The sequence below is a fragment of the Seriola lalandi genome, unplaced genomic scaffold (genome assembly GCF_002814215.2).
Source record: "Seriola lalandi dorsalis isolate HSWRI2012SDOR001 ecotype SW California unplaced genomic scaffold, Sedor1 jcf7180002054264, whole genome shotgun sequence".
NCBI lineage: Eukaryota > Metazoa > Chordata > Actinopteri > Carangiformes > Carangidae > Seriola > Seriola lalandi.
In genome coordinates, this window is record NW_019524817.1 from 31,838 (window position 1) to 45,986 (window position 14,149).

The 14,149-nt window shown below is 40.9% G+C and overlaps 1 protein-coding gene across 1 annotated transcript; it reads right to left on the reverse strand.

Annotated features, from left to right (window-relative positions):
* Positions 1-1,027: 1,027 nt before the first annotated feature.
* rinl (Ras and Rab interactor-like) lies at positions 1,028-13,236 on the reverse strand. Its single transcript, XM_023405169.2, has 11 exons — positions 12,045-13,236; positions 11,682-11,887; positions 8,481-8,592; positions 7,800-7,872; positions 7,183-7,271; positions 6,895-6,977; positions 5,739-5,970; positions 4,352-5,059; positions 3,927-4,244; positions 3,691-3,822; positions 1,028-3,163 (listed from the first exon to the last, which is right to left on the reverse strand). Exons 2-11 carry the CDS (start codon positions 11,859-11,861, stop codon positions 2,703-2,705), a joined length of 2,388 nt encoding a protein of 795 aa, XP_023260937.1. The 5' UTR covers positions 11,862-11,887; positions 12,045-13,236; the 3' UTR covers positions 1,028-2,702.
* Positions 13,237-14,149: the final 913 nt, after the last annotated feature.

The following is a 14,149-nucleotide window of genomic DNA, read 5'->3' on the forward strand; positions in this document are numbered from 1 at the left end:
CCCCACCCCCCCTGCCGCCACCACCGCCATATATCTAATTTATGGCCGTGGTGAGAGCGTTACACACACTCATGTATGCATAATATATCACATGTGTGAAGGAACTGTGTGTGGGAGAGAGAGTGGGTGACACTGTTCACTGGCCAGTATAGTCTGGACCACAACTCCTTCCTTAACACTTCCTAAATTTTTGCTGTGTGTGTGTTAGTGTGTGTGTGTGTGTGCGTGCGCCCAATAAATGTGTGAACCAGCGTATAGCACTGTGTATCTTTCACAGTCTTACAGCAGATCTGACAGCACTGATAAAGTGTGAGAGGAAAAAGGGAATGTGTTTGTGTGTGTATGTCTTAATATGTGTGTGTGTGTGTGTGTGTGTGTGTGTGTGTGTGTGTGAAGACCCAGCTGTTTCTGGGCTTGACATCCACATGCAGGCAGAATGCCAGATGTCTCATTAGGCAAATTTGATTGGCTCGGTCATTTAGAATGCAGCGATGAGACGTTTCCATATGTGTGTGTACATGAAGCTCTGTGTGTACATTTACATAAGAGGCCCCCTGTATAACTATTTACATGTGTACATGCTCAATGTATGTGCATTCATTAACTATTCGGGTAATGTTTGAATTTACAGACAGTTAATTACATAGTAATCATTAAAAAAAAAATCACCACAATCGATGAATAAAAATCGATATGATAGAAAGAATGTCCTGGAAATTACAAGAAAAAAAGGAAGTTGTAATCAAGTAAAACTAATGAAAGGGCAAGATGTCGCCACTTCATTTCCTATTAACACTTCATCTGCTTCATTTTTCTGCTTTAATCTCAACCTTTCATTTTTTTTGTACAAACTTCATCCACTTCCATCCGTCAACCTAAGCTAAGCTAAGCTAAGCTAAGCTAACCCAAGAGTTTAGTTCTACAAGTGCTTCAATGTGAACTGCTGACTCTACTATCACTGCTTAAACTTTAACTGCCACTTCAACTACTTTAAGCGCTTATTATTTAATTTAATATTCAACTGCTGTTTTATCTTCTGTCCATGCAAACTTTATTTATAAAGCATTTTTCACACACGAGAGAAAATCAAGCAATAACAGTTAAAATGTGAACTGTTGTGGAAGTAGAAGCTGAAATGTGCAGTTGAAATATTAAAGGGGAGAAGGAAGTAAAATAATCAACATGCCATTCAACTCATTCAAAGTAGGTGTTTCGACTTCAGCTACTTGCCTCATCCAACACTGCAACACCTTTAAAGATTTTACATCTAGCAGCGTCCCCTCCTTTAATGTTTTACAGTTCAGCTGTCAACATTTCTTCAGTGCTGATTTGAAGCAATTCTAAGTGACTGTTCAAGTCTTGTAAATTCCTTTTCATCTGTCATTTTTAACTTTTTACAGAGTTTCATCTGTATCGCCTCCATGTAATAATGCTGCTGGGGCTTTAACCTTATGTTTCCACTGCAACACTGTGACCGCTTCAATTTCATCTCTCTGTTCAAGGCAGCGTTCAAGCTCTTTAGTGCTTTTAGTAATAAGGGTAATATATGATTTTTTTCTCTGTTTAATATCTTCCCCAGTATTGATTCTGTCTTACCTTATTCCATCAATTAATAATCAAACCTGTTTACATTCTGCAAACTGTAAATCATTCAAAGAGGATAAAAATGTTAAGTCTCACAGGAGGTTTAATGCTGCCCCCTTGTGGTCCAAAGACGCACATTTGTATTAGGGGATTATTTGAGAGGCTGAAATGGGGATACACAGTATGTCTTTGTAAAGCTGTTGTGAGCACTTTTGTTTTTATATTTCATCAGCAATATTTTCAATCTTGAACTGTGGAAGAAGAGTTAAAGTTGCTTTAATTGATTTAGAATTTTTGATCTCTAAATTACTCTCTGTAATAATATATGAGAAGCACAGACTGCGGTTTATCAGCGCTATCGAGCTGAAAACAGCTGCTGGAAATGGTGTTAGAGAGAGCGGGAACAAGATGTACAACAAAAACAGATGTTTCATTTTATTACTTTTCTCTCTTTGCAAATGATCATTTTTATATTAATATATTTATACATTACAATGACATTAATTTAAATTAAACAGCACACAAAACAATTCCAATTTATGTGGCACCTTAGCAAATTTATGAATGAAATAATAACTGTGTGTGATAAAACTCCTGAGGAAAATGTGGATTAATTGCTGCTGACTAGCAGATTATAACGAGCTGAAATCAGTTATTAGATATAAAAAACTCAAGTATCAGCTTAAATTAAATTAAATTTTTAATTTAAAAAATTTTAAATTTTTGTGTAAACAATTCTCTTCTTTACAATACAACTATGACATTAAATTTGGATTAGTTTAGGCCAGTTTAGTGAGTTCTGCTTCCCTGAATGTTTAATTTGAAGGTTTTAGACCCTGAGGTAAATAAAAGTGTTCAGTATTTTGTAAGAAAACAGCTAAAATTTGTGAAAGGTCATGAGAGAAATATCGCTCTCTTTTGACCCGTCTTCTGACTCTTCAGATTTATCTTTAGATTTATGAACTCCCAGCTTGGCAAACCCTGAATTAGGCGACAGGAGTAATTTACTGACAGCAGTTTGTTAGTAACACTAATCAAAAGCTCTCTTTGACCTCTTTACAAGAGGAGTTTGAGCAGGACAGGACATGTTTTTCATCTCAGACCATTTCCTCCCCTATTCATTGCAATTCTCTTCGGTCCTCTTCTTCTGCTCTACATTGAGTCTGTCTGTCTTCCTGTCTGTCTTCCTGTATTACCTCTTGCTGGTGACAGTCTAATACTGGAGTAGATGTCTGTGATTGGTCCTCGTCTCCTTGTCCTCTCCCTGTCTCCTCTCTCAGTGGCTGCAGAGCCTCTGCGCTGCTCTCCGTCTGCAGCTGCGACTCATCAGCAGCATTTTCTCTTCCACTTTCCTCTTTACTCTTAGTCTCTGTCTCGGAGTTCTGCACCCGACAGATCTGCCTGCGAATGGTCCGTCGATGCACGCTGCGACGAGACTGGTTGCAGTGCAGTGTGCGCCTGCGATGCCATTGGTTAAGAGAGTGTTGGGCTTCCACGCTGAGCTGACGGGCTGCAAGCCGTGGACGGAAACTGCTGATGTAGTAGAGAGCGGCGTATAGAGTTGTTAGGTAGTAGCCACCTGTTGTTGTGGGGAATGAACAAAGAGAGACAGTCGAATTTGTAGGAAACCATCTACTAAATGAGTCAAACCTACACCTACATGCACCAGCTATTTGTGTCCATCACTAAGTTTAGTTGTTTTAAAACTTAGGCAGTATAAGCATATGCATAAATAGAGAAATATGTGTGTTTTGGAATTAGTAGCATTGTTATTATTTACTGCTCACTATTGAATAAACTATTGAGTGTCCATTGTCTAAAGAGTAATGAATGAACAAAGGAGGGATTTTATCTATACAACAGTTACACCTGGATTTAAATATTTAGTACAAACTACATGAGAACTAGTTTGTGTGGTGCAACCTGTTCTAATTTAGTGATGTGTAAATTTCTACCCCACAAACACTTCAGTTATAACTAGGCTAAATTTGAAGTTAGTCTGAGTTCATGTGAGCGGCTCCAAGAACCATGGAAACTTACAAATTGGCCAACCTGTCCACCACAGCGGACTCTCTGAGCATGAAACGGTGATCGTGTCTGCCTTACCCTCTCCCTGTAGCTGTGTGGGGTCCAGAAGCTCCATCATGTAGTCTGTGTCTTGCTGTAAGGTCACAACATCGCTACGGAGCAGCACCCATGTCAGACAGGGCAGAAAATCATCTGCTCCAAATACTGTACCTGCAGGAGGATGTGAATTTAAAGAGGATTTAATCAACAAACAAGGTGCCAGTCCAGACATAGCTAGAGCTAGAGAAGTAATAATCATAAGAACACCAGTTTACCTGAGCTAGCATTAGCAGTCATGCTGTGATAGATGCTCTTGCAGACTTTGAGCAGGATCTGCACCTTCTTGTTCGGGGAGTAGGCGTCATTCATTGCAGTCCACCTCTGCTGGATCCGCTCCAGGCTGACACTGTCGGGAATTCCAACTCCCGCTGACCCGCCCAGCTCCTCCACCCCATTCTGCTCCAGCACACGCAGGTTGCTCCGGAGGCGCTCGAAGCAGCCATCATTTGTCCGGGAGGTGCGGATGCAGGAGTAGAGGTGGGCAGAGACGGGCTTCAGAGCCACCTTGTGGAGGGAGAGCTCCACCAACGAGTCTACAGGGGGGTCAGAAGGTATGTGAGGAAGAGTCGGAGGCTCTGAACACTGATGAAATGTACATTTTTAGCGGTCTATTGACAAACTTCACTGTCAACTCACTCACCTATCGCTGGGTCACTTAGATCTGTAATGCTGTCCAACAACGCCTGGATTTCTGGAAGGTCCCACAGTATCTCCCTCAGTGATGTAAGTGTTGACCTCACTTCCTGTAAGAACTCTGACCCTGTGACCCCGTCGGGATCAGCCCCCCTCTTCAGCGTCATCTCCACGAATCCTTTCACAGCCTCTGCGAACGCACCACCTCTCCGCTCGCTCAGCTCTTGCACACGATTGGTCAGTCTTTTCTTCTGACTTACCAGCCCGCCGAGCGCCTGGCCCACCGCCGAGAGCCGATGTATGACCTTGTCAGCCAGGCGGTGTGCTGACGGGTGGTGGGGTGTGGGGCTTGGCATTTGGAAGTCCTGCTCTTCCTCTATGCTGCTGATTGACAGCGAGTCAAGCTCGAGAGACGGGGGCTGGAGCAAGGAGGAGGGTCTGGGTGGCGGTAGCCAGACTCCGTCTTCAATCCAGGACACCCTGTGAGGAGACTGAGGAACGGGGCTGCCATGGCACTGCAGCTCGGACGCTGCGCAATTTAAACTTCCGGGGGTGGAGGGAGGAGATGGCTGCAGGCTCCCCGTACTTGCTCTGTGCGGAGGCCTGCTGGCAGAATCTTGACTGGGCCTCCTGAGGACCACTCCTGCTGGGGCCACAGGCGTTGACGGGGCCGGGGGGCAATGTGGTGAATCGGCTGACCTAGCTCTGGTTAGACCTGGACAAGGAGACATGGATTATGAAAAGGCACCTTGCACTTTATACATTATAGAGAATGAGAAACAGCTGATGAAAGACAAGGCCACACATTATATCTTGTCTGTAAAAAATCTGCAGACACACAAAAATGTAAAAATGTCATGTTGTAGTTTTGTGGAAACCTAACATCCCCAAACCACAATGTGTTGTTTTCTTTTTCATTCATTTTTGAAGTGATTAAAAAAAATGCGATAAACTTGTTAATCAGTGATCTTTAGAGGTGCAGATTTTTTAACTTTGGACAGAGCCAGGTTAGCTCTTTCCCCTGCCTCCAGTCTTTGTGCTAAGCTGAGCTAATTGATTCCACAGACAGAAATGTGTGTGTTCCAATGTTCTCATCTAATTCTCAGAAAGAAAGCTAATAAGAGCATTTCTCAAGCAATTCCTTAAAAATCATCACAGCTGATTGTTCTTGTTAACTTTTACATAAACAAATTGCTGTTGAGTTTTCTTTATTATTTTTAAATGCTGTGTAGCTCATAACCTGTGTATATGGAGGTCATGTTGGAAAGTAAAACCAAAACTGCACAGTCAAACATCACTTCAGGGAATATGTTTTTTGACATTTGAGTGACGTGGCCCTCTAAAGTGGCTGCAGCAAATTTCTCAATAAATACTGAATCCACAAAAGTCTTTACCAGAACTCTCCATAAAGGCAGCAGAGGGCTCCTGGTCCAATGAGATGGCCCGTTTACTTTGTAACCCTGCCCCCGTCCACGTTCGAGTGGTGCTGAGGCGTCGCTCTCGCCTGTAACTCGAAGGCTGCGTGGAGCACGGTGTAGTACTCGCCCTGTGCGTCAGCCAATCATCTCCGTGTTCACGAAGGTAGAGGGGATTTATGATACACAGGGCCCCGTTGGTGGAAGTTAGCTAAGGAAACACACACACACACACACGTACACACACACGTACACAAACAGTGAAGAAAAAAGAATGGTGTGACACACTGAACACCACAGCTGAGGTGTGAAAGAAGCTTTAAGTCATCGCTAACCTCTGCTTCAAAGAGGTATTAATTGACTAATGGTGTGAACACAACATATACCATATGTCCACATGCACCGAAGACTTACAATTCACCATGTTCAATAAGCGACACACACACACCATCTGTGCAATATCACTTATCTGCTGCTATTGTTGTTATATTTAAATATCTAATTGTACATATGAGCTAGCAACACCCCAGGATCCCCAGGGGGAGCTGGAGAGCGTTGCTGGAGAGAGGGATGTCTGGACCCTCCGGCTTAGCCTGCTGCCACCACGACGGCAGTATGGATAGATGGATTGTACATATAAAATTATTATCTATTATTTATCATGTTTTTAAGTATTTGATATTGACATTTTGCAGTTTTCCTTTCTTTTTACTGTCCACTTTGCTGCTGTAGCACAGCAAATTTCCCCACTGTCTTAGCTCGTCTTGTGTCATATTACCATCTTATAAAGGTGGCGAATGTGTTAGAAAACAGTTGCTTATTTACACATCCAGCAGATATTAGCATTAGCAGTATGACTCTTTAGCTGCTCACCAGCTGGTGTAAACTGGGTTTATTTTCCCTGAGCACAGTTGCCTGCTGTGTCTGCAAACAACACTGATGACAATGGTGTGCGCTATAAAAATATTGATTCATGCAGCTTTAAGGTGTTGAGACACATTGCCTCATTTAGAAGGAAATGAGCGGTTTTGCTCTTAAGCACATACTATTACCATCCTCTTTACTTTCTCTCTCTCTCTCTCACACACACACACACACACACACACACACACACACACACACAGAGAGTGCATACCTGTATGGAGCACATGACGTTGCTTGGCTCCCTGTTGGTCATTTCATCAGTCTGCTGCTCAGGCGGTGAGCAGAGCCAAGTGTCTGAATCAGAGAGGTGTAAAACAAGCCAATCAGCACATGTTTCAAAGAACTGCTTATTTATCATTAGTTAACTGGAAGCAAACGAAACAGTAAAATTAAAAAAAATGTTTACTGATTCAAAAATACTTCTCTCTTTGCATTTTTTTGAGATACTTCTACTTGGAGAGGATGTGACACAAATAAACGCAGATACTAAATAACTCACCGGGTTCAAGTTGAGACAGACGTTCTTTGTTCTTGTCGGTTACGCTGTAGATCCAGCGAGGGATTGACAGACAAACGGCTAACACATCCCTGACACAGAAGAAGAAACGACAGAGATAAGATACATTTGTTAAACAGATTCATGAGATTTGCATAGACCTTGAGATTGAACCAACTGCTGATTACATTTTCAAATGAATTCAAAACTAAATTTTTTAAAGGTCCCGTATTGTATAATGTGAGATTTCCATGTCTTTTCTGATTATAGATCAGGTCTAGGTTCTTTATTAATACTGTTAAAGTATCAAAGCGCTCAGTCCACAGAGAAATGCACTCGGCCTGTATTCAGAAACTGAGCCTTAAATCGAGACGTCAGGACTGTAACTTTGTGGTATCACAACAAGGCAGTCACTGTCAGCTCTGAGTGTTTTACCTGAAATCTGCTATTTTTTAATCCAATCACTCAGAACACAGTGAGCCATTCAGAAGAGATGCTATGAGCCTCCTCGTCTGATTGGCTCAGCATCCTGTTTTTACTAGAGCTCCAGAGAGAAGCCTAGAGTTTAAGTGGAAGATTAAAAACACAACAAATATAAAAAGATAACATCAGGTTCTTACCTGGTCAGAGAGTAGAAGAACACAAGCTGAGCCAAGTCAGAGAAGGAAAGACGAGACTCATTCAACTGGAACACTAAGAGAGAAACAGAGAGCGTGGGCAGCATTAGTCTAATTCTGAAATGCTTAGAAGAAAATCTACATTCCTGGAAACTTGAAGCACTAAGAGGCGACTTCTAAAGAAGAAGTGGGACAGGCTCATCAGTTTTTATCACACCAGCATCAGTAGCCATGAGGTCCATTATTTTCTAATGCTGAGCAGAGTTGCTGCAGGTCGTTTTCCTTCAGCCTATGATTTTTAGATATATCACATTAGTGTGCAGTGTAGTAAATGTAACACGGTTGGACATGGATCTAATTGGCCGGTAAAGGAAGTTAACCGGTTCAGGAACCAGAATTTGCAGTTTGTGGGTGCTCTAGAGGGTGTGTGAGAGCATTTCCTGCTCCTCACCTGTAACGACTTTCCCTGGTTTGTTCTGCAGGTGCACTGCAGGCTACTGCCACGGTTTATCAGTTTAGTCACAGTTAGTCCAGTTTTAGCAGAAGTAATGAGTCGTGAAATAAGCACTTCAAGTGACAAATAAGGAACTTACAGACTAGAGCATGCAAATACATACACACACACACACACACACACACACACACACAGAAATAACTATGTTTTTGCATACAGTTGGTCCATACCTGTGCCTTTGTTTCCGATATTATAATCAAGAACAGCTCCATTCTCTCCTCCAGCAGACACACACAGCAGGCTGGGCTGAGACGTCACAGAGTCCCGCAGAACCAGGAAACTCTGGAGGGACACACACACACACACACACACACACACACGATGACTCATTTCAAGTGTTACGGAAGCCTGTTCAGAAGGTAGATGTTTTCTCTTAAATGTGGCGGGCTACATGGTGACAAAACTGCAAGAGGAGGAGCAGTGAGTAACGAGAAATAAGTGGATGGACATACAGATAATAATAAAAAAAATAAAATAGTGTGGAAAAAAAAAACAAGATTAAATTGATTTGATCTTGAAAATTAGTCACGATGACAAGTTGATGTGAAGTCACGTAAACAGTAATTTTCCAAGAGTAAAGGGTTTTTCACTCAAAGGGCTGATATGACTGTGTGGCTAATACTATTTGAGTGTGGACCTGGAATGTGGCAGGGCCTCTCAACTAGCTGTTTCTTTTCCAGATGTGTTTAAAATAGAATAAAATACTAAGTCCTTTTGAACTTCTCACAGCAGGAAAATCATCATCATCATCACAGTTCAAGCTTCTTATGAAACATGTGTGATACAATTGAAAGGTATGGAGAAAGCTTGCTAGTAGGCGGAGGGTGAGTTGGGATTGTTTTTGTTTACGATGTCCAAGGCCAAGAATGAACTTTGCTGTTTAAGATTTGATCAGTTTCTTCCAGACTTCTGTACAGATGCTCTCGAACTCTGTCGGATTGGATGGAGAGCAGCTGTAAAAGCTGTGTAAATATAATCTTCAAGTCTCTTCAGAAGAGTTTAAGTGCCTTATTTGGTTGTGTAACACCTGGAGAAGACTTTCTCCATGGTTCATCTCAGCAATGTTTAACATTACTGAAAAGCATCCCCACTGTCAGAGTTGATCATGGGATGGTTTGAAGCACCAACTTTTTAGTGATAAACATTTTAATTTGTCCAGTAATTTAGTTCATGACCAAGTGCCTACAAAACCAATTCCATCATCCTAAGCTGTACTTTGTGTTTAGCGCTAATTAGCCAATGTTAGCATGCTAACATGCTAAACTAAGATGGTGAACATGGTAAACAGAGTACTTGCATGTTTTGCTAAACTGTCTCTGAATGTTACAAAGTTAGAACAATCTAAATATTTCACACTAAAGATTTCCGTGGTTTTTGTTTTGTCTGTGACGTTTTCACTGGATCAAAGGGCAGGCAGAGTTCAGTTGGAAAAAGGTGGTGTCAAGTGTTTCCATGTGCCAAGCAACATTGGAATCAGAGTCAGGTTACAGTCAGTAACTAGTTCGCTTATGCTACCAGGTCACTGCCAATGAAATCTGAGCAAAACACACTCACACAGTCCTGATGAAGCAGAGTAGCAGAGTTTCTGAACTCTTCGTAATTGTTGTTGCTTAACATTTTTTAAAAGGTAAGCAGTCTGAAAACCTTCAGAAGCTGTTTTTACACTGATATATGTATTTATTACATATTATAATTTTTTTATTGTGCATAAGAGATTCATAAAATAGAAATTAATTTTAACAGCCAAAGATGTCATATCAGTCCAGTAATACTTCGCTTTGTCTGCATAGATGTTGAGAAACTGAGACTGTACAAAATAGGTTTCAATGCCTTTTTTTGGAGACAGTTACTAAAACAGAACAAAGAGTCTGTTGAGACACAATTACTTGGGTAAAACAATGCACATGCAATCACAGGTACAGCGAACTAACGGCTCTACAACTGAATTCAGAGTTCCTCTCACGCACCAGCACACATATTTATACACGCACAGAGGAAGTGGCTTTCATGCTCAGTGTGCACAAAAATAGAGTTTACTGCAGGTCACCAAACTTTGAACATACAGACACGCAGATGTTATATGAATAAATATTTCTGTGTCAATTCGTAACGGCAGCCATTAGTCATTCATGGAACCAGTCAAGCAGAGATAAACGAATCAACTTCCAACATTTGAATCAACAGAACTAGTCAGAATACAAATTCCATGACGTACAGAGTTTCACATTAGCGCTCTGTTGTATATTAATTTATAAAAGTCTTAGCTTTCCACTGAGAGTTCATGTGCAAAAAGAAAAACAAACGCTCGGATGTTCGAAATACTCACGTGTCAGTGACTTATTGCTGCCAGTTAAGAGGTTTTCATTTCTGGGTTATTATTTGCATGTCACTCTTCCAAAAAAAAACAAATGTCACCTTCCTTAAATGCATATTTGTTCTACTAATTTTCTCTCCATGCAGCAGAAATATCCATTTTGTAAGGTCATTTCCCTCAAATGCAACTGCCTTACTTCTGCATTGAGCCCCAAAACTGCTGTTTGTTGCCCTATCAGATGTTACACAAAAAAAGGAACTACTGCAACTGTCAGAGAGACGTGCATGTCCGTTTCCAGGGTAGCTAAGAAAACTTCTGTTGTTACAGAAAATTTAAGTGAAGCTTACAGGCTTCCCTGCAGTAAGTTTGATTTGCAAACTCAAAGTTACTTAGTTTAGGAAAACTTTAGTAGCAAACTAACCAAGAGCTGACAGGATGATGTCACTTGGATTACTCACAAATGAAGGAAAGAGCGAGAGGAAGCAAAAGAGAGGATCAGGGAAGGCACATGCAGGGAGATGAGGAAAGTAGAGAGACTGATGATGACAAATGGAGACAAAAAAATAGAAATACTTTTTAAAAATGAGAAACACAGAGTTAAAAGGAAATATATACTTTCACAAACAGACTGTGACCACTATTCCATTAAATTTTAGGTGATGGTCTAGTTGTGGGATTTTTGTCATAATAACACTGTATATTTCAGGCAAAATCAAAAATCTGCGACTTCATTTCATTTTGGTAAAATATAACCTGCATGGACGCTTACGATTTTGGCAAAAAGGAGAATAATTCAGTCTTTGCACTCGACCAAATGTCCACGTGTGTGAAAACAAACACATTGGAGCTCAAGATCTATAATCCACTCACTAGTAAATTTATCTCAAAGACTTCTAAGCTTAAAGGCCTTTTTTTTTTTTTTTTTTTAAATATTGGAAAAGTCAAGAATTTACTTGCGTGAAAAGACCTAGTTCAAGAATTTGTCTAAAATAAATGAAGCAGTTTCAGATGTTACGTAACATCCAAATTGATTTTTGTATCGAAGAGGACAACTCACCCCAGCAGGTGTTCCTCTGATAGCAGCGTGAGCCCCTTCTCTATCCCAGGGAGCCCCAGGGCACCAGGCCTGCTGACAGCCCTTCAGCTGCTCCAGCAGCGACAGCTTCTTCCTGCTGCTCCTCCACGGGATGGCTGTCGTCCCATTAACTTGACTGTGAACTGCCCTGGACACAAGCATTTGGACACGTTTATGTGCATGTATAACTGTGCATGCACATAAACAACGGATCAGTGGGTAAATCACATATTGAGAGCTGACAACAGTGTAGAATAAATAATGTTTCATATTAGATTTTCAATAATCAGACAAAGAAATTGTAGAATTCTTAGAAAAATATGTTTGAAAATGGTTAATACTTACATGTGTCAGGCTGGTTCAGTTAGTTCACGTGCCCTCTCTTCTCTACACTATTAGCAAATTTCTCCACATGTTGCAATCTTCTGTTTTGAGCTCTTCCTTTCTACACACTTCACAGATGTTGCTTAAGAGTTCAAAATACCAATGCTGCTAAAATAGGAAGCAGACATGCTCCTCAGACACAGATCCTCAAGAAGCTTCCTGGTGTAATGCGCAGAAATATTTTGTATTTCAAAAGTCAGGTAACTGTTATACATCTGCCACGTTTGCCTTCTTCTGCATCCTGCCCATGATGGCATTTAATGTACTTTCAGTTTTCATGTGAAGATGGCTGCACCTTCATCACCCTCCCCTCCCCATAACTCTGCATGTGGTTAACCCAGGTCTGTGCACAGTGTGAACATTGAAAAGACTCTTTCTCTAAAAACCTACATCTGGCTGTATTTTTCTCTCCACAACACCGTCTGTCTTCTGCTCAGACGCCATGAGCGATAAAAACCTTCAAAGTTTAGAACAGACGGTGGTCCTCCTCAAAATGGTTCACCACAAGCTCTGAGATGATCTGTGTTCTTAAGTGTTAGATTTTATCTTGCAGCTGTGGGAGAAATATATAGATACTTAAACTGAGCTTTCAGTATTTCTTGACTGCGTGGGGTCTTGATGTGTGATTTATCTCACATGCAGTTTAGTTAGCTGACTGTCCAAAAGTCTTGAAGGAAACCACAGATAGAGGTGTTGTTAACCGGCCGACATTTCCGTGCAGCGCTGCCACAATTTGTGTTCAAACCATTTTCTACCAACACCATGATCTGTACAATGGAGGAACCAATTGAGCTGGCAACAAGAAAGCCAGAACAGATACAACCAACAACCTCAGGTGTGTTAGCCTGCAGATACAGAATGATCACTTTTGTCGAGTGACAATGAATTAAAAGAAAAGTGAGCTGAAAGTTGTGATCACAGGCCTTGATCTCTGTTGTTTTTAGTTTGGTCATTTTGCAAGACAGTAGCTGATTATGTTTTTCAGTGAAAGGCTAGGCGGGTTGTCACCATCAAAATCTAATTTTTAACTTATCCAGTACCTCGGTTTATGGTGACGTAGTTGCTAAACTAACGAATATCCTATCGTCATCAGTTATTCTTTGTGTTTAGTGCTATTTAGCGATTTGTAACGTGCTAACTCGCAGGTGAACATGGTGAACATACCTGTTAACTTCAACTGCATGTGAAACAGCTAGCATTAGCATTTAGCTCAAAGTACTGCACTGCATAAGTAGGCTACAGAGCTGCTAGCATGGCTGTAGACTCTTAGTCTTGTTTATACTCTAGTTAATTACATCTGATGCAACAATCTCATTAAGACAAAACTGGATTGAGATAAACATAAATATTGTTTATGTAAAAGATTATACGGACATTAAAGATAATGTAAAGTCTGGAAAACATGTAAAAACATGACTGGCCTCTGCGCTAACCACATTGTGAAAAGGTCACTTCTAACATAACTATATTTTATGTTTGCACGTTATAAAGTACACTAAGCCTGGTTAAAAGGGAAAGATACACAATAAGAGTGGCATTAAAGGAGCTAGATGTATGTTTACTCTGTCACTAAACGTGGTGTCTTTCAAGTTACAATACGCCTTCTGAGCGACAAACAGGATGCTACACGGACGCGGGCTGACTGGGCTAGTTGGTTAGCATATTAACTTCAATAGAAAAAGTGACAGAAATAGAAGCGAAACAAGCGTCAACATCAGCATTGCTTTCCACTGCTGGAGACGGCTCTTGGCAAGTAGAGAATAAAGTTTGAACTCGCAATGTTTCTTCTAGACTATTACGTAAACAGTTGTTAATGCTACTTAGCAATAGCAAAGACGTACATCTATAGCACCTTTAAAATGACCAATCCGACTCTGAGCATGACGGATGCCACTGCAGCTAAACATCTGGTGGAATTTCACATCCCCACCATATTTTGGCAAAATCACTCATCTTTTCCATTGTGAACGTACTGCAAGTGTGAAATTAATTATGATGTCAGCGATATATTGAAGACCGCAACCCCGTAAATGCTACATAAATCTTTAAAGGCCCCAAAAACCTAC